The 24,307-nt window shown below is 27.0% G+C and overlaps 1 protein-coding gene across 4 annotated transcripts in view; it reads left to right on the top strand.

Moving 5' to 3' along the window:
• Positions 1-24,307, top strand: part of LOC111682816 (homeotic protein Sex combs reduced) — a 51,178-nt gene that overhangs the window by 6,860 nt on the left and 20,011 nt on the right. For all 4 annotated transcript variants that reach the window (XM_046949046.1, XM_046949045.1, XM_046949044.1 and 1 more), the window contains one exon: positions 10,197-11,153. In XM_046949046.1, coding sequence (XP_046805002.1) covers positions 10,292-11,153 — 862 coding nt within the window. In that variant the 5' untranslated portion in view covers positions 10,197-10,291. The remainder of the gene's footprint in view (positions 1-10,196; positions 11,154-24,307) is intronic.

Raw genomic sequence — 24,307 nt, 5'->3', positions numbered from 1 at the left:
TTACTTTTAGTTTTATAACGCATGATTATTACATTTACTCGTTCTACAAAAAATTAACTCGGTTCAAATATAACATTCAAAAATAACTAACTGTGTAAGCGTTATGCAGTCGAGACTTATTATATGAAACTTTTCTATAACCAGTTGTTTAATCAATGACTTTTGTTCGAAATTTTTTTACTCTGAACTAATTCGAGAAAAGATTTAAAAACATATACACTTTTATTAGAACACCAGTTCCTAGGTTGCTGTTTTATGATCTGAATTATTTACCTGGGTAGAAAAATATATATTTAAAAAATTTTCAAATTTCAAATAGTTTTTTTCAGTTGATTACTTTTTAATTTAAATTAAAAGAAACAGTCTTTCAATGTCAACAATTTTAAATACTGAAATTGAAATGCAAAAAAGAACAATAATTTCGCATATTTTTGTTTGAGAAATAAACTTATGCATTTGTTACAAAAACTAATTTAACAAAAAAAAAAAAAAAAACGAAAAGAATTAAATAGAAATAATGATGACATGTCTACAATAGCACAAGTTTTGTTTCTTTTATATGTTTTGAGGGCTTTTTTCATAAATATTTTTTAGTTGTAAACAGACAAAATATATATTTTTGACAGTTAAAATAAATGTAGGCCGGCACTTATTGTACAACATGAATGAGTTTTTTTTTTTCGTATTTTGTGTCGTTAAGAAAACTGACTTAAAAGACACATTCACACACACTCTCTAGTTACAAAATATGAAATATGAATGAATAAATGAAATGAATGTATTAAAACGCCATTTTAAACGAAAAAAAACGAGGTTCAAAAAGCCAAAAAACGCTAGTAAATGAAATGTTTGCGTGTCATTTTCCCTTGATTTCGTTGTTCTACTTCAACAAAATTGTGAAAAGAATGAAACTCTGCAGTAAACAGAACTTTTTTTGTTTCATTTGATTTATATATTTTATAAATTTGAAATCATGAAACCGTTTTCAAACATTTCATTAAATATGATTCGTAAGTGTTTCATTTATATAACAAATATTAAAATTATAAATTCTAACAACTGAGTTGAAAGAACATGTAATATAAGTTGCTTTTATAAATAAAAGGTACACACAATTTCTTTTTTAAACCAACAATTTAATTCCCAGGAAAAATTTTAGAAATTGTTCTCAAAACTACTAGTTCTAGAACGAGTGAAAACAGAACTACTTCTGATTCTTAAACAACAGCCTTGGAACTAGTAGTGTCGCCTTTACTTCTAGAACCCGTTCCTTAGAATATTGTTGTGGTTCTTAAATACTTCTAAATAGTTTTTAAGGAACTAGTTCTTTGAAACTAGTTATACATTGCTACTACACTAGTTCCATTAGTTCCGAAAAAACTAAATAACATTAGTACAATAGTAAAAATTCATCAACAATTTCTTAAAATTGCTCCTAATCTTAATAAATTTAAACAAAAACGCTAAAAAATAAATATAATAAAAAATTCATCAACAGTTTCTTAAAATTGTTCCTAATCTTAATAAATTTAAACAAAAACGCTAAAAAATAAATATAATAATAAAAAATAAATATAATAAAAAATTCATCAACAGTTTCTTAAAATTGCTCCTAATCTTAATAAATTTAAACAAAAACGCTAAAAAATAAATATTTGTTAATACGTTCTCTAAAGCTTCAATGGAACTAGTTCCGAGGTTGACAAATTCAAACAAAAATCATTGATTAAAGAACTAGTTCTAGAAGCGTTCCAAAGAACGAGTGTCGACTCCATAACGCTTCCTCAGAACCAGTTCCGAAGAAGACAATTTCGAACAAAAATCATTGGTCTCAAAGCCAAACTAGAACGAGTTAAAGCTAAAATCATGTGTTCTAGAACTAGTTGTAGAACTAATACAATTTTTCCTGGGTTTGTATAAATTTTAAAATTTATAAAAAAAATTTGTTAGTTGTAATAATATTCAGGAATATTCGAGAATATTTCGAGAATTCGTTTTATGATTTATATAATCAGAAACATATTTTATTTTAATTTGATACATATTTTTAGGCATACATGAAAATAACGAAAATGAAAAGAATATCAGACTAAGAACTTTAAATTAAAAATAATCTCTCCAAATAATTATCATTAGTATTATTTTTTAATTAATTTAAATCTATATAAAGAAAATCCTTAACATCATACACACATACACATAAGATTATTTCACTTATTTTGGAATATTTGATTATTCCTGAAATAGGTATATCCTTCTTTAACAATTGTGGGACAATTATCACCCCAGGAATGAAATTGAAAAAAAATAATGGACCATATTGACTTTTATGAAAAGGATACCGCTTTTATGCAGTCCCTGTTCAACATTTGTTGTACCTACATTATGCAATAGTTTTGACAGACTTACACACATATACTCACAGAAATTTAGTCCTTCTTCCTTTTGTTGTTTTTAGTTCTATATTTTATTTTTATAAAGAAAGTGAAAACTGACAATCCACTTATACACATTTCGCAGGCCTAACTGAACCTTTATCAAGTGTTTTTAATCCCTTTTTTAGTTTTGGACAAAACCTAAAGAATAAAACAGCAACTAAAACCCCATATTAAAATCCCTTAAAAGTCTTGACGTAATATGTATAAACTATTTACCCAAACACACATCATGCATACACCGAGTTAAACCAACCATATTTAGTTAATTTACTTAGTTTATTTAGTTAGTCAGTCCGTCGGTTAGTTACTCAGTTAGTTACGCACACATGTGTTTTTATTTTTACCGTTTTAAGGAGTTTTCAACAAATTTCATTCAAATTTTTATTGTAAACTCCCTTTTGAAAGTTTCCAACTGGTCGTCTGTGTTCATATTGGCTACCTAAATATTTCCAAACACAAACCAATTCTTTGAGCTCTTGCAGTGACGCAGTACTGAAGAATTTAAAATTCGTTTTACTAAATCGCTTGAAATCTACATATTAAAGAAAAAACAGTAGATTGTTGTTATTGTTGTTTTATTGAAATCTAAATTACGTTTTTAATTCATTAACAAAAATAATATTCAGTTGAATTTCATTTTTACCGGAGGCTAAAAACAGCATGAGTTCCTAAAAAGGAACCACTCATATACATTGGTATGTAGTAAAAAAATGGAAATAAAACCTAAAGAATGTAAAGTGTTATATATGTCAATAGTTTTTATAATAGGTTTGAGGAGGAGTAATGTCATGTTAGTATTTTATGCAAAAGTTTTGGAATTCTTAGGTTTGTCAACTCTTAAAGAATATTCCCCAATAATTATTTTAGTAATGAAACAACTTTCCGTTTTTACATCATAGACATAAGTTGACAACACTGTATTCTTAATTCTGTTATTGTTGGTCAATTGTTACAACCATAAAAAACGAATAAAATAAATAAATTATAGTACGTCCCACTAGTTTGTAGTCTGGCAATACGAATACAAATCAACGCCATACCACATTTTCGTCCAGATTTTTTTTTGTGTTTTTTAACATTTCTGTTTAGGAATTGATTTGTTTTTTTCACAAAATTAAAATCAAGTTATTCTAGTTTCTTGGCTTTTGTCTCATATCATTTTCAATATTTTCTTTGTTTAATAAAAATATTCTGTTTTTTTGTTTTGTCTCTCTTTCTCCGACGTTTTGTTCTTGATTATTAATTTGATTTCTGAATATGAATTCTATGGATCTTTAATTATAAACAATACAAAGAATTAACAATACATACAAAAAAAAAATGCCAACAAATGAAAGGGGGTTTAAACGAAACAAAGTAAAAAAACATGGTTGCATTTATTTTAATGAAGTGAAAATTCTTTCCATTTGATAAGAGACACGCAATTTTTTGTTTCTGACTTTTTATATTTTTTATTATTATATTATTTCGATTGTTTTATTAAATTGGGAGGTGGTTTCTTTCATTTCACTAATTTATGTTTATTTAAATGTTTCTTTTATTTTCAGTAGATTAAAATTTTGATAAATACGTGCTTAAAGTAAGTTTAAGTAAGTAGTGGCACGTTTTAGGTGGGCCAAAAACTTGTGCTAAGTAATTTCATATATATGTTAATAGGAATAAAGATTTTCAAACTTAGGGCAATATTTAACCATTAATTCTCGTACTCACAAACGCTTAATGATATTGATGGTTTAATATAGGAATTATGTATTGAAAAGTACTCAATGGACAATAAATTAATGATTAATTTTTGCATAGTTACGGTGTTAATGTTTAAATTCTTTTTTAAAATTTACATTAAAGGTGAAATTATTTTCAGACGCAGAGCAGAATGAAAAGCATTTTCGGAACCAGATATAATTTCATATTGTTAATAATGCTAACGTATTTCTGACACTCATAAATCACTTCAATCTCTCTTTAAATCAAAGTAACAGTAGCTCTTCCGAAAATCAACACAGTACTACTTACACAACTAACACTTTCTTTACATCTAAAGATGATATTTCCAATACCAAATTTTTGTATAACAGGAAAAACAAATACAAAAATATTAAATGTCATAAATCATCACTTATATGAATGGAAAAAACTCTCCTAAAATCAGCATGAGTGACCTCGTCTTCAATATTAATAAACAAAACGGAAAAAGTATGAAGTAAAACCACAAAATTACACAAGATACTGAAGATAACAAATAAACAAACAAAAGCAATACAACTAAAACTACCAATAGTAATTATTATCATAACTAATTATTACATAACAAGCCCACTTAGAAAAAAAAAAACAAACAAAAAATATGAAAATAAAGGACAATACTTAATAATAGTAAAGCAACAAAACAGTCATAAATATCATACAAAAGGAGAAAAATGGGCCAAAAACAATGAAAACCATACAACAACAATAATAACAGGAGAAAAAACGAATATTATGAGAACCATTTCGTTTTACAAAATTATGATGACATATTAAAGAGCTACAAAAGAATAAAGACTAATAACTACAAATGCATACAACAACATCAACAATTAAATGCAATATTTTTTGTTGTCTTTTTTATTTATGACTATTTTTATGAGGTGCTTACAATAACAACAACATTTTTATGAGTTTTTAATGGGGTTTACAATTCACACACTCTCTTACACATTCACCTATTGCTTTGATGAAGGGAGAGAGAAAAAGACAAAAAATACAAGTGATTTGTATAATTTTAGTTGATTGCAGTTGCGCGTGCGCAAACATCTTAAAAATTCATAATTTTGTCGTACAATTTTTTTTAATGTGTTTATTGTTTTTCACAGGGTTTTCATAATTTTTGTCTGGTTTTGTTTCTTATTTTGTAAACGCCCATGTTGACAATAAATATATATTGGAAAATTATGATTTATGTATTAGGTTAAATATTTTGTAGTTTTAAATGTTTTTAAGGGTGGATTATAAGATTATGACAGGCTAGAAATATGAAAAATATATTTTAATGGCCGAATATATTCAAAATGAAGTTGAGGTATTTTTGGGAATCCAAAGATTGGACATTTGATGATTTAAAATACAAATACATATAAATGTATTTTTTAGTTATGTTTTAAGTTCTTGTCTTCAAAGTCATCGCCGTGTTGTAATAATGATTTATAAAATGTCTATGTATAAGTAGTGAAAAGAGGTTTATAGCTTTTTTACTCATATTTAATTTTAAGTTTTTTGTTGGGTGTAAATCGGACCGTAATAAATCTTAACAAAACAGCACAATGGTATTATTTTCCTTTACTATTGCTAAAAAATTCCTTCATAGTTGTCCCATTACTTTAAAATTTTTTGATTACAGTCAAATAATGTGCCTATGAAAATCTATAAATTATATTTAGTCAAATTATCAGAAAATCCAAACAAATTTTTCAAATTATCATACGTAATTGGTGATGAACCACACACAAAAAATTTACTAAAATCATATTTTTTTTAAACATTTAAATTTTCAATAAATTGCTATAAATTATAAATATACAATAACAAGGGAAAATTAAAAAAAAAAAAACAAACAGTTAAATTATTTTAAATACACAATATACAAATGACATGCAGTTCAATTGGTGTTAATTAAATCCACAAAAATTTGAAACAAAATAAAAAATTCTATTCGTAACAAAGTAAATATACGAGAAAAAGCAAACGAGTAGAAAATCATTGAAGCATTTCATTATTTAAGAAGCAGCATTTCGCCAGCAGCAGTAGTAATTTCTATGCTAGATCGTTTTTTTATTTTTTGCTTCAAAATTTTGACTACTTTGGTAGTTGTCATGATCGTGTGTTAGAAAATTTTCACTGTCTGGCGTTTAAATGTTAGATATACTGATGGTGATGCTGATGACGTCGCTGGCGATGATGCTGAATACTTAGATGTGGTGTCTTCTAAAGAAAGGCCATAAATTATAGACATTTTTCAGTGCTCGAAAATGTGACATTTAGGCACAACTAACGCGCCAAGTGTGTGTATTTGACTGCGAAGAAGAGAGAGTTTGTTGGGCTGGCGTATTTGTTTGTTTCTTTAAATTGTTTGCCAACAACAATAAAAAGAATAATTCCAAAAAAAAATAGTTCTATTAAATAAGAAACCTATTCTTGTTGTTACTTCTTTGTAGAGGGTTTATTTGTTAAAATTTCAATTGTGTGATAAGTTTTTGTTTTTTTTTTCTTCAAAATTTTGACTTTGACTCTGTTGATAATTAAACCGCAAAGCGAATTTTTTACTTTTTTCTCCCCTTTATTTTTTTTAAATAGTTTGTATAAATAATTTTAGGCCTTTAATTGAATGTAAAGTAAGGTCAGGTATATTTGATCATTACTTTTGTTTATTTTGAGTTTATGGGAATTTAATTGTTTTAAAATAATGTTCCATACAATTAAGTTGTGTGTCATCTTAAAGATATAAATCAAATAAAATCGACATTTGAAATGGGTTAAAAACAGATTGTGTAAAACTGTTAATGAAGTTAATAGGATAAACTAAAGAATGAACTAAATATATAATAAAGATGCAGGAAATGCATGTTTGTAAAAAAATTTAATAGAACCTTCTAAGTATGAACTAGCAAATAAAAAAGAGATCAAAATTTTTTTAGCAATTAAAGTTTAACAAACTAGAAATTTCTCATAGATCTTTAAAAAACTATATGAATATTCAAAACACTGGTTTTTTAAGGTCACTGTGTCAATTTTAATTAAAATACAAAGATGAAAGCATTTTATTCAAAGGGATTTAACAGTTAAACCCAAATTCCAACTAATAATTTTTTGGTATTTATTTACAACTGGATATTATTTGAAATCTTTATTTTGGACTTATTACAATTTTTGTTCAATTTTTCCCAATAATTTTTAAAAAATCTCCTTAAAACTAAAAATTACTAGCACGTGACTATAAAACAAAGAATAAAACTGTTTTCTTTAAAGATTAAAACGCTTTTAATTTAACTTATATTACAAGAAATCATTGTATATAATTTAATGTTAAAAACAAATTTAAAAGATAATTTTGAACTTTAAAACAATCGTTAAATATATATTATGTAGTTTTACGTAACAGCCAATTCCAGCGTTTATGACCTTAAAACAATAAACTGAAAAAAGTGGCTAACAAAAATTTAAGAATATTTTTAAATTCACACACATTTTCGTGCCCATTGAAGTTACGTAATTGTAGTGTATAGTGCAAATATGTATGGTCGGGTCAAGAAACCCTTTCCATAATATAAGTACAATAACAAAACTAACGTGTTCTTCTCTTTAAGCTTCTTTTATACTCGACCAATCGTGTAGAAAACCAACAATATGTTGTGGTATTTTCTTTGCCATGTTTCCTATAGCGTGTTTGTTATTGATTTTTATGAGCCAATTTCACTTCTTAACAAAAAATATTTACCCCTTTGAGCACCATTTGCAACAAGCTAGCTTTACACTGTAAAACTTTATGTATGACTTTTTGTATGGAAAATAAAATAATTTTATATTTGTATGTCAAAAGTGAGAATAAAAGACGTATGATTTTATGACCACTCACCTTACTTCATTCCATTCCCATTATTAGTTTTTGACTGTTCTATCCGTAATCTTTCAAGAAATTTTGACAGATCGTGTAACTTGTGCAATAGTGTAAATTGAGCTTTACGCGCTATGACAATTATTTTTAATGTAAAAAATGTAAATTTTGCTGTTTTGGGGCTATTTATTAATTATTATTAGGAAATTACATACATACATACATACATACATACATACATACATACATACATACATACATACATACATACATACATACATACATACATACATTAATAATTTGAAAAAAATTGAATTATGTGAGATTTAAGCTGAAGGCTCTGTCCAACTGGTTTCAAATTTTGAATTTCCACAAAAAAGTTTATTATTAAAAGAACCCCAGCCTTTAAATGAACTTGAAGGCATTTTCCGAAATAATTTGTTTTTTTTTAATGTTGTTACTGTTGTTTTCATTTTTTACTGGTATTTTTTGTTATATATTTTTAGCTTTTGCTTTATTTTAACTTTTACAATGTCGAACATTTTCTACATGCCTTCAAGTTAATAAGTTTTCTTGTTGTACTTGTGCTGCCTGCTTCAAAGAAACGTTACTACAAGGTTTCATCGTTGATAGTTTAAGTTGCAAGAGTTGGGTGTCTGCTGTTGGTAGCACGAGTTGGCCAACAACGTTTATATTTACTTATTTATGTATCTACACATTTACATTTAAATATATACTGACTAAACAATGTTGTAGATATTTAAAAGTTTTGTATAGGAAATCATAGATTTAAAACAATTTTATTATAAGATTTATTATAACAGTTGAGAAATTAACAACCTAATATATACTTTTATACTTAACATTTTCAATTTATAGAATATATTATTCTTTAATTGTTACATTCTTATTTGTGAAATACAAATACCTTTTTACTCAATTTAAACATTGCACAATGGCGCCGTTAAAGAAAAGGTATGTCTAATACCAATAAGAAGGGTCCTATCGAACTGAAATATATACATATGATATATTTTTTAAAATATTTTTTTTATCGTTTTATTCCTTGATTAAAGTTTGATAATAAATTTGTTAAATATTATACATACACAGTTTTAAAATAAGGAAACCGTCCGAGAAAAAGAGAAATTTCTTTTAACACGAACCGGATGAATTACGTCTTAAACTATAGGATTAATGGAGAAAATTGCGTTTTCATAGTCCTGTGTTCTTTTTAAAATATTTCAAACTATTCTCAAAAATCATGGATATGGTAAAATCAAACATATTAGCAATATGATGGTCTCCTTAATATACATACATTGTATGCATCTATGTATGTATAGGTATGCATATTTGTAAGTGCAAATGTATACATTTCTAAGCATGAGCATGTTCAAGCAACAATGTAAAGCAATGTTTTTTTATAATTTTAGTGCAAGTTCTACCCACTTTTCTATATTACATGCTAAACTATTTTTGAAGACTAAATATAATTATGTCCTTTACCGGTTCTGTTTTGTACCACAAATAGTAAGATTAAAACAGAAGCCACAAAGAATCAATTCTATATGTAGAATTTTAAAATCAGTAAAAGAGGAAACATACCAAGAGATAATATTGTTTTCTTTTACTTGAAGTCAAGTCTTTTAGAATTTGTATTTTTGTAGAGTACATACCTTTAATTAGCTGCTTATACTAAAAGCTAAAAATGTGAAAAGGGAAGTTTACAATTTACCCTGCTATTAACATAAAAATTATGTTTGACTTGTACTCCTTTTTTGTCGACCATATTATCAGTTCAATTTAAAACACTTGAGGGCGCTTTAGAGGAAAAAAAGAAACACTGATTTTTTTACTTTTTACAATTGACCATTGTTTTCCTACTACTAAGAGAACTTATTTTCTTTTTATATAAAATGTAATTTCCATATGATTTGATCAAAAACTGAAATAAATCGGCATGAAAATTATTGTGTAAACATGAACATTATTGAAATTGCACAAATTGCAAAAAAGTTATAATCATAAGCAACCACTTTACTTAAGGTATTTTTTTAAGTTTATCAGATATTTTCCTTTTTGTTTTTAAATCTTAAAATATTTTTAAAACAGGTATTAACCAGAATATAAAATTATAATTTTAACATTTTTTTATTTTGTTATTTTAGATTTGTAAGGGCTGGTGCTTTAAATCCAGCTTTTGTGTAGAAACCTTGAGGCTAAACTTTTAGCCCTATTAATCCTTATCAAAATACCGGCCATCATGGATCCAGATTGTTTTGCCATGTCCTCATATCAATTTGTCAACTCGCTGGCATCATGCTACCCTCAACAAATGAATGCACAACAAAATCATCCGGGCAATCCCAGTGGTGCCGCTAATACACCTAACAGTAATGGTGGACCTGGAGCGGGTAGTACGGGCAGTGCCAATTCCGGTGCTGCCACTCCCGGCAATGATTATTTTCCTGCTGCCGCTGCTTATGCACCCAACTTGTATCCAAACACACCTCAGGCTCATTACGCTAATCAGGCTGCTTACAGTTTAGGCGCGGGAGGCGGTGGTGGTACTGGAGCTCAAACTAATCCTCCGGAAATGGTGGACTACACTCAGCTACAGCCACAACGTCTCCTCATGCAACAACAACAGCAGCAGCAACATAATGCCCATGCGTCAGCGGCGGCCCAGCATGCAGTTAGTCAACAGCAGCAGCAACAACAGCAGTTAGGACAACAACACCCGCAACAGCAGCAATCAAATATTAGTTGTAAATACGCCAATGATCCCTCAACACCCACCGGCAACAACAATACCACCAGCAATAACAATAACAATCAATCATTAGCCAGTCCCCAAGATCTATCGACACGTGATATTTCCCCCAAACTATCGCCTTCATCGGTGGTGGAAAGTGTGGCCCGATCACTAAACAAGGGCGTGTTGGGTGTGAACCTCAATAATAACCATTCGAATAGTGTGAATGTACCGATGCACAGTCCCGGTGAGGGTGATTCCGATTCGGAAAGTGATAGTGGTAATGAGGCGGGCAGTAGTCAAAACAGTGGTGGCAAGAAAAATCCTCCACAAATATATCCCTGGATGAAGAGAGTACATCTTGGTCAAAGTAAGTAAACTAAATTAATAAGATAATTTTTAAGTTAAAAATTATATGGCAAGAAAACACTGAAACACAATCTGGGCAAAATAGTTAAGCGAATATTTTCTAACTACTAAATATTGTTTGCATTGGAATCATTTCAATTGAAATTTTATTTAGAAAATAAACAAATATTTTTAGTTCTGGTAATGAAAAATGGGTTACATTTTTCTAAAAATGTTCATATCACTACTGCTACCAGATTGTCTGTGATTCAAATTACCCAAATTTTTAGATCTTTTTAAACAAGTAATAAAAAAATGGTTTATGATCTACATACATAGTACATTAAAGCATGAGTGTATGAGAGTTTATTTACTTATACATTATATATAAGGAGTACTTATTTCAACACAGCAACTTGTCAAAACAAATAAACAATTACAAAAATGTTCCATCTATTCCATTCGATGATATCTACACCACAATGAATGAATTTTCTTCAAACAGCTCATGCTGCTTGAAAATGATCGGTGCGAATAACAAAATTACTCTTCTGGTACATATTTGTACGTAGTATGTACTCACTTGCTGTACGTACTCCCACCAACTAGTCTGACGATGATGATCATATACTTTCTTTCACACGCACATACATGTAGGAATTCCAAATATAGAATATTTTTAATATAAATAATAAAATTATTTTTCTTTGCTTTAAATATTTTTTGTATCTGTTAGTCTACGTTTTTAAGAAATTTCGTTGAGATTGTAGAAAATTGGAAAAAAGTAATATATGGGAAAAACCTGCATGAATCGTAAAATATAAATAATGACTAACAATTTTTCTTGGGTGTCAAAGTTTTGGGGTGTACAAGAATAACAACAAATTCAAGAACGTGAAAAAGAAGGCAACAGAATAAAATTATTCTCTGCTCTGGGTCTTTAAATTAAACGGCAAAAGCTGAAAATTGATAAAGGCGAGAAGTTATGACCTATTGACAGACAAACTCACGATTTATGTTTAATTTTATTTTTCTTCATTTTTTGTGCACTTCTGGTTTCACTAACAATCTCAACAAATTAAAATAAAATTAACCTGAAAAATTAGTTCAAGTTTTATTTATTTTTTTTTGCCCAAAAAAAGTAAAACAAAACATGTAAACAATTTTGTACTTTTACAAAACAAAGCAGTTGTACTAAAAATGATTTACGTGATTTTTTAAAATCAGATATTTATAGATCTAAAATATTAAAACAAAAACAACAACAAAAAACTGCATTTATTACATGTTGCTGCTGCTTGTTTTTATTATTATTGTATGTACATTTGTATATTTGTTATTGTTGCTGCTGTATATTTGTTATTGTTGCTGCTGCTGTTGCACTAATGGGAAAATAATTATTATAAACAACAACAATAATACAAATATTATTTGTTTTTGTTTTAGAGTCACCTCAACTAAATAAACTGCAAATTTACGTGCAAAACGTTACGTCTAATAAAATAACAACGAAAAAAAGAAAATATTTTATTACCAACTTATGGCAGGCCCGCAGCAGCCAAATCAACTAAACCTCATCATGCAACATGTACGAAAACTTTTGAATAGATCCATACAGCTGTTGTGTTTTTAAAACTAAATGGCTTTTTAGACTTTTTTGTTTGGGCATTTTATTTTGATTTTGTTTTTATTGTCGTCATTGCTCTGTCTTATACTAAGTAATAGACAGTAGTTTCTTGTTGTAGTAATATGCTCTCACTACATAAAATTTTATTGTTGCATTTTATTTTCATTTTATTGTTTGACGGTGGCAGACGATGATCATCATCATTATCATTAACGCTATGGAGGGAGAGAGCTTTAAAAGAGTAATTTTTTTTAAAGTGTTTGCAATTTATTCCTTTAGATTTTTGTAAGGGGCAGACTGCTGCACACATTGCTCTTTAAAAGTATACAAACTGTACGAATTCTTACTTTTCAACCTCTGTTAGAAAAAATCAAACAAATAAACATGTTTTATTGTGCTCAACGAATTATGATAGAATGTAATTAAATCTTGTTGATGCATTAACTTGATTTTTTTGGAGTCTCTCTCTATTTTACTAGTAATTTACTAGCAAAACAGACATTAATCATACGTATGTATGTATGTATACTACGTATAAAAATTGTTAAAATCTAATTAATTTTGTACAACAATTTGACTTTAATATGATTTTAATTATTATCATTATTTTGCAACGTAAAAAATAATTTTACAATAATAAATTTGTAAAAAAACAAAATGAAACCTGTTTTAGTGCAAACACTAGCTACTAAGTGACAAATAATCGATAAGCAGTTATCGCCATTTTATCACCACTTGCTCAAGCTTAAACAAAGTACAATCAATTAAAAATAAAGTTGCCCCAAAGACGTTTTATTTATTATTCATATGGCTGTATAAATTATAATTTAAAATGTATACATTTAAAGTTATCGAACTTTAGTTAATTGTGATGCCCTTAAGCTAGTGTAATATGTATGAATATTTTATGGATTCGAAAATATTTTTAAACAAATTACTAAAGCGAAACAAGTTTTGAATTAAATTGTACACTGAGAAATTTTGCAATTATGTACATCAACTATTAATATACACTAGAGTACATAAAGGGAGCTCCGCTTTCCTAATCGAAATTAAATTAATAATTCAGATTATAAGAATATGTACAGTGGACGTCCACTAGTACGAATTATATAGTGTCAGGCCCTTTCGTAGTACCGAAAAATTCGTATTATTGAACAACACATTTTGTATGTTTAAATTTAACAAAATATAATAAATATGTATTATTTCAAATTTCTTGTACATAAACAGGCATAAAAGGGACATATTTACGTATACGAATTGTTAATGAAAGTATCGTGAGTCCAATGGTTGAAATGAGATAGAGAAGGTTTTAAATTTTAATGTTTTTAAAAATATGTGTGCCAAAGACAATTTGCATGTACATATCTGTTTTCAAATGTATAAAACATGTTCAGATTACATAAAACTTTAATTAGAAACTTGAATGGAATATACCACTTTCAAAAACAATTCTCTAATTTAAAATTTCCTCTTAAAAACTTATGCTTAATGCCATTGGAATGTGGAGTCATAGTACTTTCAAAATTGGCAGTTCATAGATATATAAATAATATGTTATTAGAAAATCCATAATTTAGCATATATATATATATATATATATATATATATATATATATATATATATATATATATATATATATATATATATATATATATATATATATATATATATATATATATATATATATATATATATATATATATATATATATATATATATTTTTTTTTTTTTTTTTTTTTGCTAATATCGGATGTATACTGTAGAAGTAAAAGGGGTCACAAAAAATCGCCTTAAATATTAATTTAATGATATGTATACAAAGTTTTTGAAAACCTAAAAGACAAAGAAAAAAATAAAAAAACAATGTTGATGCTATCGAATTAAATTTCCCTGAAGAGTTTTTTCAGTGTAATTTTCAAAAATTCACCAGATCTAGAGTATTTAAAAAAAATTTACTTCATTCATTAAAATCATGTATTTTTTTTACTTTCCTTGGGCACATTTCTCGTGGCCAGTTGGCAAGTTTAATAAGCGTTTGACATTTTTACTGTATTAAATTAAAGAAAAAACAAATATAGATAATAAATAGAATATTTTGCACATACAACCACAACTAGTGGGTGATATATACAAATAAAAACAATTTGTATAATTTTTTATGTTTAAGAAATTTAATGAAATGCAAATTATTTACTAAGAATTTTACACAAACTTGTGATTTTATTTTTGTGGCGGCCAAACACTGGTTGAACAAGTTATAATATTTAAGACAACATAACTAAAACAACCAAAGTAACTACAATAAAACTAAAGTTTAAACCATAATTATATAAGGTGATCATACTAAACATGTTGAAACCTTACAAACACTTTCGGAAACCAACCACCACCATTATCATCAATTTTAACTCTTTTTTTATTATACAACAATGGCGTTTTTTTTAACAGAAAGTTAAAGAAATATATAAAGAAGACACCAAAATTGCTTATAAAGTACCAGAAGAGTACTTTATCCATCATCTTGGGCTTCGTCTTTGAAATTATGATTATGAGATGAAAATGGTTTTGTAAACTTGACGTGATTATATGCAATAAATAGAGCATTTTATGCATGTTTTCTTCGTGTTTTCTTGTTTTTTTAAGGCCAGACTGGTTACTTGCTTTTTTAACTTTAACATCAATGGCTGCAAAAATACTTTACCTTTTCTTGACTGTGTTTTTACCTTTTTCTGACACAAGTTAGAACATGAAGCAAACATGAGCTTTTTGGAAACTGCTACCAATTGCAATTAGCATAATTGTTTAACATCATGTTGCTTGTTGCTCTTCTCCCTTTTTTTTTTTTTTGCTACATATATTCTGACAAAACCTTTTTGTCGTCGAACTTGTGCCCCAAACATGTTGTTCATGTTTAATATAATAAATTTAATGCATGTAAGAGATCGAAATAATTTTCTTAAGAATTAAAGGGAAAATTATTTAATACAAAATAAGTTTTGAATTTAAATTTAATCGTTTAATGAAATTGAGGGAATAGTTTTTGCTAGTTTATGACAGATTATAAAGTTCATTCATAATTAAAATGTAGCGATTAGCAAACAAGCATTTAAAACATTAAAATAATTAACTTCCTCGATTTAATGAATATATATTCTAGATTTATATGATTGCATAAGGGTTATTGTTTTCAAGAATTGTCAAATGTGTAATAATTCGCAAAATTGAAATTGTTTTTAGACTACGGTTTTTAGATTTACATTTAACTCTAGGCAAATGTGCCGGAGTTGATGCAATTCTTTCTAAGAGTCAAATGAAACAAACTTGATCAACATTTTTCAACACCATAATGTAATTATGTTAACAAAAATAAATTAACAAATTTTAATTTAATATACATATGAACAACGGGAAAAAGCAAGTTATTTTCTTCGATACTAAATATACAACTGCTTGTTAGATATAATTATCTAAACAAGTTAAAAAAACAAAGTTAAGTTTTAAACCTTATAAATATGAAACCATTGAATAATGTTTTTAAATAATTATGTTCCCCTCTTGGAAAGACAAGTGGCAGTTTATAGTATTTTAATGCGAAAAACCAACATTTTCTTTTTTTATTATTATCTTCACCATTGGCAAACCATCATCATTATTATGATAATTACTGAATCAACAAGTTGATTTTATTAAACAATTTATTATAAACTTTATTTTGCCATTTGCTGCAAAGGATCGTTAAATACAACACATTAGATGTGGCCCATGGTAGTGTGATCGTTTAATAAAAAAGAGTTATTCTTTTTTTGTGTAAAAAACACGACAAGGTGTTTTTAAATTAAAATATTTATTGGAAAAATAAATAAACATTTCTCGTACCTGTATGTAAGCTGATAAAATTGTTTAAAAGTGCACAATACAGCCTCCATTTTATTAAAGTTGATAAAGATCAATTTATTTTTTTATAACCAACAATCATTAAGATTTAATGAATTTTTAAATATCTGTTGTTGATTTATTAACAATTAAATAAGGAAAATACTTTGTTTAATTTTAAGGATTAATGATTTATGTAGACATTGCTTAAACTTATTATTGTTTTCATGTTTTATTGTAAACCTTTGAATATAAATCGGTTACATTATAAATTCGCAGGATTTAAATCAGTTGGAGAAAAAATTTTGATATCTAAGATTTTTTAATACAAGAAAGTTCAAAGCATTTTAGATAATTTCTCCAATTTCATAACGAATATCTTACTTTTAAAACTTTTTAGTATGCAGTAATTCTATAAAAGTTCTAAAAACCTTAAAGGATTTGAGAAATAAAGCAAATTCCGAACAAAATTCAAAAGTTTTTAGAAGTATACTAATTCTAAATTATACCAAATTTAAGAAATTTAATCATTTATGTATATTAAAACTACGTATATCTAAAGTATTTAATTTCTTCATTATTTTTAACTTAGTTGACCTCAAAAGGGTATATACAATGTATCTATGATATGTCGAACAACTTGCAACGGATATTTGAAATACCGTGAATTACCACTATATTTAACTTAAATAGTTCAAAAAGAACAGTAGGAAAATAAAGTCGTTTTCATTTCCAGCAAACAAAACTTTTATAAGTAATTTTTAATGTAGTGGCTGCTGTTGCATGTATGTGGTAACAATTAAAACATTATCAGCAACATAAATGTTAAAACTTAAGAAAGTAGAAAAATCTTAAAATAATCTAACACAATAAAAGGTGTAGACATTTTTAATTGCTGCACCTAATAACAACAAGAACAGCAACAATCACGCCAGCAACAACTAGAAGTTGCAACCCCCATAATTATAAAAACATTAGATTGTTATGGCAGCCAGTCAACCAGCCAGCCTGCCATCCAGCAAAAACATGGATGGAGTATGCAAATAATATTTTTAATAAAAAATATGAATAAAATAAACTATTAAGGAAAATAAATTAAAATTTTAAATTCTAATTCTAAACAAAATTCAATAAACTTTTTGTAGTCTGTTGTCGAAGTTGCTGTTAGTTGGTTTGTTTTTACATTTTATTTGCATACAATATTTTTTTTTTTGTGATTTGATTTCGTAATAATACTAGTACAAAAATGTGAACAACATACAATATTATAGCAGCTGTTGATAGAACTTTGAAAATAACGACACAGACATGAGACAGTACAAGTATCAAATAGAGTGGCAGGCAGGCAGGGTGGCAGCAGTATAGATGTGGCAGCAACAACAGAAAAAATGACTGAAAAACAATCAACAGCATTTAAAGAAAAATTAAAACGAAAATTCTCTGTGTTTAAGACATTTATATGGGTTGTTTTTGTTGCTATATTTTTTAAGTACTCGACGACATATTGCAATAACGTAATAAATACGAATAACAACAACGTTTCAATGTTTTAGTTTTTTTTTATTTTTGTTCCTCACACACAAGATTTTTTGTTACAACAAAAAATGTTGCAAAATGTCTATCAATATTAAAATTTATAAAAATACACAAACACGAAATCGTATTTTTAACACACATTTGTCTAAAATGGTGATCATTGTTAACCCTTTTGTAGCCCGATCATATGATTTGATATATTATAATTTTTAGAACGACATCATCTTTTTTTCTGACATATAGTAAAACAAGCAGACATTTTTATTCATTTTTAACTTTATTTACCCGGTAGAGCATTACAAAAAATTTAACCGTGAATTCCAAAAGTTATAAACTGATTTTATCAAAACTCTTTGTTTTGATTAAGAATTATGAGAATTCTTTTTATTAGACTTTTGTCGTACCAGAATAGTCAAACAAATATGTTTTCCTACACGAACTTGTATGAACAATTATTATCTCAAGAGTCTATTTCAATTACACATTTAAACATACATTCCCATCTCTGACAACTGCATCAAGTGGAAAATGGAATAATATTAATCAGTTTAATAATTGCAAGAATATAAAAAAAACACAAAATGCTTAAGAATAAAATGTATATTCAAAGATAGAAATTGCTTTGATCCCCAGCTACATATATTAGTTAACATATACTTGCAGACGTCATTATACACATATGTACATACATTCAGTTGAATATAAATACAACTAACATGCTATATATGATTACACCATTTGCAACACAAGAAAATATATCATGAAAAAAACAAAAAAAATTATAAATTCTACAAATTTTACACATATCTGTTGTTGTTGATTTAAAAAATTGATACAAAGATGATGTTTTGTGATTTGAAAATTGGTTTTGAGAAATACATATTCGACAAAGCTTATAATTTGTTTAAATAATTTCTGGTAATGGTGTAGTGGATATTAAAAACTTGTTCAATTAATTGCATGTTTTATACATTTTCTCTCCTTCTTATAGTTAAAGTATTAAGTGTTTCTTAAATAATTTTGTTCTTTTTTTTTTATTTCATTAATGCCTTCAATTTTCTAGAGAATAAATTAAGTAAGCAATTAGTTTTAAAAGTAATTAACAAAATATGAATTAAAAATTACTTAAATAAAACTTTATTAAAAAAAACGAAGTACTTCCAAAAGAATTACATATATCACCACTTCAAAAATAGCATTAAGTGAATTTTTACCTTCTGTGGAAGTGATGTGACCTAACTAACTAAAAACAAATGTAAATAACTCCAAAGTTTATTTTCAGAAAAAAATTTTTGATAGCCTTGTTGTAGTTTTGCGAAAATGATTTTAATAAAAGAAAACAACACTAAATATGACTTTCAAACAAGTTTAAAGTATTTTTTTTTTGTGTGGCAGACTTGATTTGAACCTGCAAGCAAAAGAAGATTAACCAAAAAATACAGTTTTTAAAGTTTTTCGATTTTTTTTTTTTGTTTTTGTTGAAAGTAATATTAACAAACTAAGAAATATTATAAAAACGCCAACCATACATATGACCAGCACCTTTAAGGTTTATTCGTTTTTAATGTTATGGTCAAAAACTTAAAACTGAATTCTTTTAACTCCCATTTTTAGATATCTTGAGAGAAATATGTAGGTATATGTATGTAAAAAAACCTCAATCAGCATCCTTTAAAACCATTCAAGTATTCCATTTCATTACAATACATTGGATTTAATTTCGGTGTATGTATAGATTATGTGCTTGAATGGAGTTTTTTTATTACATTATCCCTAAAACTGTCTGGCCAAGGTATGTTGAGCATTCGTTACTCAATTACATTTTCATTAACTTGGTACACGATTTCGCGTACAGCCAACATTTAATCATAATGATTATGATTACGTTGCAGTTTAGTTTTTTTCCTGTTTTCTTCAATGGTCAAACTACATTTATACTCCCTACAACATTTTGCTGTTGTTTTACACTTGTAGGATTGTAATTTGTTTTTGGGGCCAATAAAATAAAAAAGAAAAACAAATAAACAAGACTGGCTTACAGTTTATAAAATACTAATAAAAAAAATCACAAACCTTCAAGTGCTGATAGAAATTTGTTGTTATTTTTCTTTAACCATGGATAGAGGAAAAAAAGAAAAATCAGCAGTGGCTGTTTAATTTAAACAGCCAACCATTTTTCTCCACCATCATGCAACTTTTAACTACTTTAACAAAGCAACCGATCAAGCATTTCTAATAAATTCAAAGTCAAGGGTCAATAATTTAGCAAACACACAGAGTAGTCAGTTAGTCCCCATAATGAAGCATGAGAGTGTTGGGGCGGAAAGTGTTATTTGATCAATTTTCAATAAATTATAAATGCAACGAATCAAACACACACACACACACACGCAATAAATAAATACTTGTTTGTCCATTGAACAGATTTTGAAGATTTTTTTTAATAGAAAAAGTTTTATAATTAAAGACGCTACATTTGTTATGTGTAATAGTTTTGTATGTTTTTCATTTCACAGTAATAGAGCTTAATGAAATGAAATTCATAATTTTTCCTTTTATTTAGAACGCATGGTCTATAGAAACTATTAGTGAAAGTTGACTTGTGTTAAATAATGCACACAAAATTCTTGGCACTACGAATGAAATATGTGACACATTGTATACATTTTTGTATTTTCATAATTTTATAAATATTGTTAAGAACTATGTAGATTTTTTCAGACTTTTATAAGAAACAATCCATTTATTATATAAATCATTCATTTAACAGCTTATTTAATAGATGCAAAATTATAATTTAAGTAAAATAATATTCCTTTTCTGAGAATAAAATTTTCACCATTTAAAAGTAAAATAACCCCTAAGCAAAAATAAGATAAACGATTCAAAGTTTTCTCATTAAAAATCAATTTCTATAATTTTTGTAAATGTTCAAATAAATTTCAATAATAAAACCGTTAATTATATAGACTTGTATCAGGTAAAATTCTATAAAAAAAACAAATATATGACCTTAATATTTCATTTTTTCCGCAATTTATTTAACAGATCTTAATTGAACAATTATACTGGTGATATATGATCACAATGAAATTTATTGTTTTAGTTGTTCTTATTTTTTACTACAATTGTTGTTGTAGTTGTTATTTGTTATTATTGTTTTTATTAACCTTTAGGTGCTCTAATTTGTTTACATAAATCAACAAATCATTATTATTATTTTTGTACTTGTTTTATTTGCTGGCTAGAAAATTAAGTTGTTTTATTTACTTTAAGAATTAATTTGAATAATTTGGTTTCGAAATTATCAATTTAACACTAGAATCATGATTTTTTAAATGTTTTCAGTTAGTAATTTATTAAATATTGAAACTGTATGATTTTTTTTCAAATTGTTTAAAAAACATTAATTTTTACTTAATTAATTCTTGTATTTTTTATGGTTTAGCATATTTTTTATTTCGTCTAAACCCCCGCAAAGTTAAATTATTTTTTTCCGAAATTTTTTGGTGTGAGTATCTGTGTAAGAGTGAATGGTTTATGTGTATGTGTTTGATATTAGTCTTGGTTTATTTTTTTTTAATTTTGTTGTACTAAAAAAATGCGAATTGTACATTAATCAACATCACAATTTGACGTTAAGGTAGTAGGTAGAGTTGTTTTTTCTGGTTGTATTCGTATTGTTATTATTTTTTACTATTCACTTTTTAAGAAATTGACTTTTTTAAAATACTACTACAAACATTTGAACTAAGGTTTTCACTCTTCCCCGGTTATTTGTGTTTTTTCTTCGTTCGTTTATTTGTTTGTTTCTACTCCCCCTCTTAGTTACTTTTAAGATTTATTTAAATTCGAACAAAAATGGGTTGTATATATTTTTTATTGTAATTTCAGAAAAAAACGAGTAAAACTTTAAAATGTCATTCAATATTTGTTAAGTTTATTATTATTGTTATTATTATATTTTCAGCAACATTTTATTCTGCTAATGTTTGTGAATGTTGTATTGGATATTAGAATAATAATAATTATTAAACTTTATATTTATTGCATCCTACGTACTACATGACCGTGCTAAACATAATAGGAACTTTCGTTGTCTGTTTTTTAGCAATATTGCCTAATACAGTTGTCTAATTCACAATCGGCGTTGTATGTATATGATTTATAGGTTTGTATCTGCATCAAAAACAAAATTATAATAAAAAAATACGATATACATGAATTGAGAAACTAAAAAGTCCGATTGGATTTTGCCCTGGATTCTGCTGAATATTTCATGGCTCAATTCTGCAACTTTCTTTAAACATCAGATGTATCGGTCAACCTACACAACATAAAATTTCGATGCTTTGATAATTTTGGTCTATGGTTTTCGACATTTTATACCCTACACCACTTTAGTGGGGAGGGTATATTGGGTTTGTTCTGATGGTTATAACATTGTCCTATACTCACCTTAAGGTATACCAATAGGCTTAGAATAGTTTTCTGAGTTGATTAAGCTATATCAGTCCGTCTAGCTGGCTAGCTGTTCATGAAAACCTTGTGCGCAAGCTACAGGCCGCAATTTTTAAGATAAATAGATTAAATTTGGCACAAGCCTTTTGAAAATGGATAAAATCGGTCCATAATTTCGAGTAGCCACCATACAACCGTACCCCCCGAAAGGGCCTTTTGACTTATAATTAATTTAAATGATCTATTATGTCAACAGAAGTCGACAATTTTTGTAATGATCGGGCCTCATTTGACCTTAGATCCCCATACAAACTCCCCTTCAGAAAATGACTTGAAAGTCGAAATTCACTTATAAACACTAATAACACGTTTAGATCCTACATAAATAATTTTAAGGTAGACGTAACTTTCTCTACAAACAAAAAATGCCAAAAATAAGTATAAATATTCTGGAATAAAGTTAACAAATCAAATGCCATATTTTTGCCCGACCATATTTGTTTTATATGTTGTCGAACTGTATTATTTCGCACTTATTTTTTAACTTTTTCATTGTAAGTTTTCATTTTTTCACTTATTTTTAAGCTGTTTAAATTATTTACCAATTCCATTACGCCGTATTAATTTGGTGTAGTTGCAAATACTTAATATAAATACTTCCTACATAAAAGATACATAAACGTATGTCTATAATTGCACGTACGGATACAATTCAAATACCAAAAATATGTACGTTTAAAGGTGTTAATTTTCAAAGTGCTTAGCACTCAATAAAAATAACTTCTTTTGCAAATATACAGACACACACTCATATAGATTTAAACTAAAAAAAACTTACGCATAAAAAATTATATAAATGTCCAAGTGGAAACTATGAAATATTTTATATAATTTAATATGCAAACGAATTATTAATTCAAATGGTTGGGAAAGCAATCACACTCCTCACTTACAAACTTACATCCATAGATAAATATGTAAATGCAAGAAGCCACTAACACATACTACACAATAAACAAGTGGCTAATACTATATATGTATGTGTAATTGTTTGCCAAGTATATCCTATTACAAGATATTTAAATTGAATTGGCTTAAAGGTGAAAGAGGAACTAATGCTTTTTAAACATGTGAGTGTAATCATATTGTAGTTTTATTTTGTAGGATGTACTCGTACTCATTTTCTGTACATGTGTATTTTGATTTATTTTTACTCTTTGATAGAAATGGTTTAAGGTTTTTAATCTAGTAAATGTATCATGCTCTACATTTTCTTAAGTATGTGTACCAAAGAAGTAAAGGTCTTTTTTCATGTGAGTGTGTCAATGCACGTTTTCCAATAGCAACGTGTTGGTAGTTTCCACTTTACCACATATTTTTATACACATACATAGTTATATTTGTATCTATACAAAGTTTAGTTGGCATTAATTATTTACAATTTCATCTTGAATTGTATACAATTTGTAATGGTTTTCATAGATTCTCTTTTTATTCGTAGTTGTATTGCTTTCCTATATCAAAGCTTTAAAAGAGTACTTTGCACTAAAATATTGTTACCTTACCCTATGGAGGCTTGAAATTTAAAAAAATATTTTCTTATTTTTTATTTCTATAAAATTTTCGGTCCCTCAAGTTTACTCACTATTTATTTGACCCATAGTGCAATGTA

Source organism: Lucilia cuprina, chromosome 4, assembly GCF_022045245.1.
Source record: "Lucilia cuprina isolate Lc7/37 chromosome 4, ASM2204524v1, whole genome shotgun sequence".
Classification (NCBI taxonomy): Eukaryota; Metazoa; Arthropoda; class Insecta; order Diptera; family Calliphoridae; genus Lucilia; species Lucilia cuprina.
The sequence above is the reverse complement of the archived record's forward strand: the minus strand, read 5'-3'. Positions and strand labels throughout refer to the sequence as shown.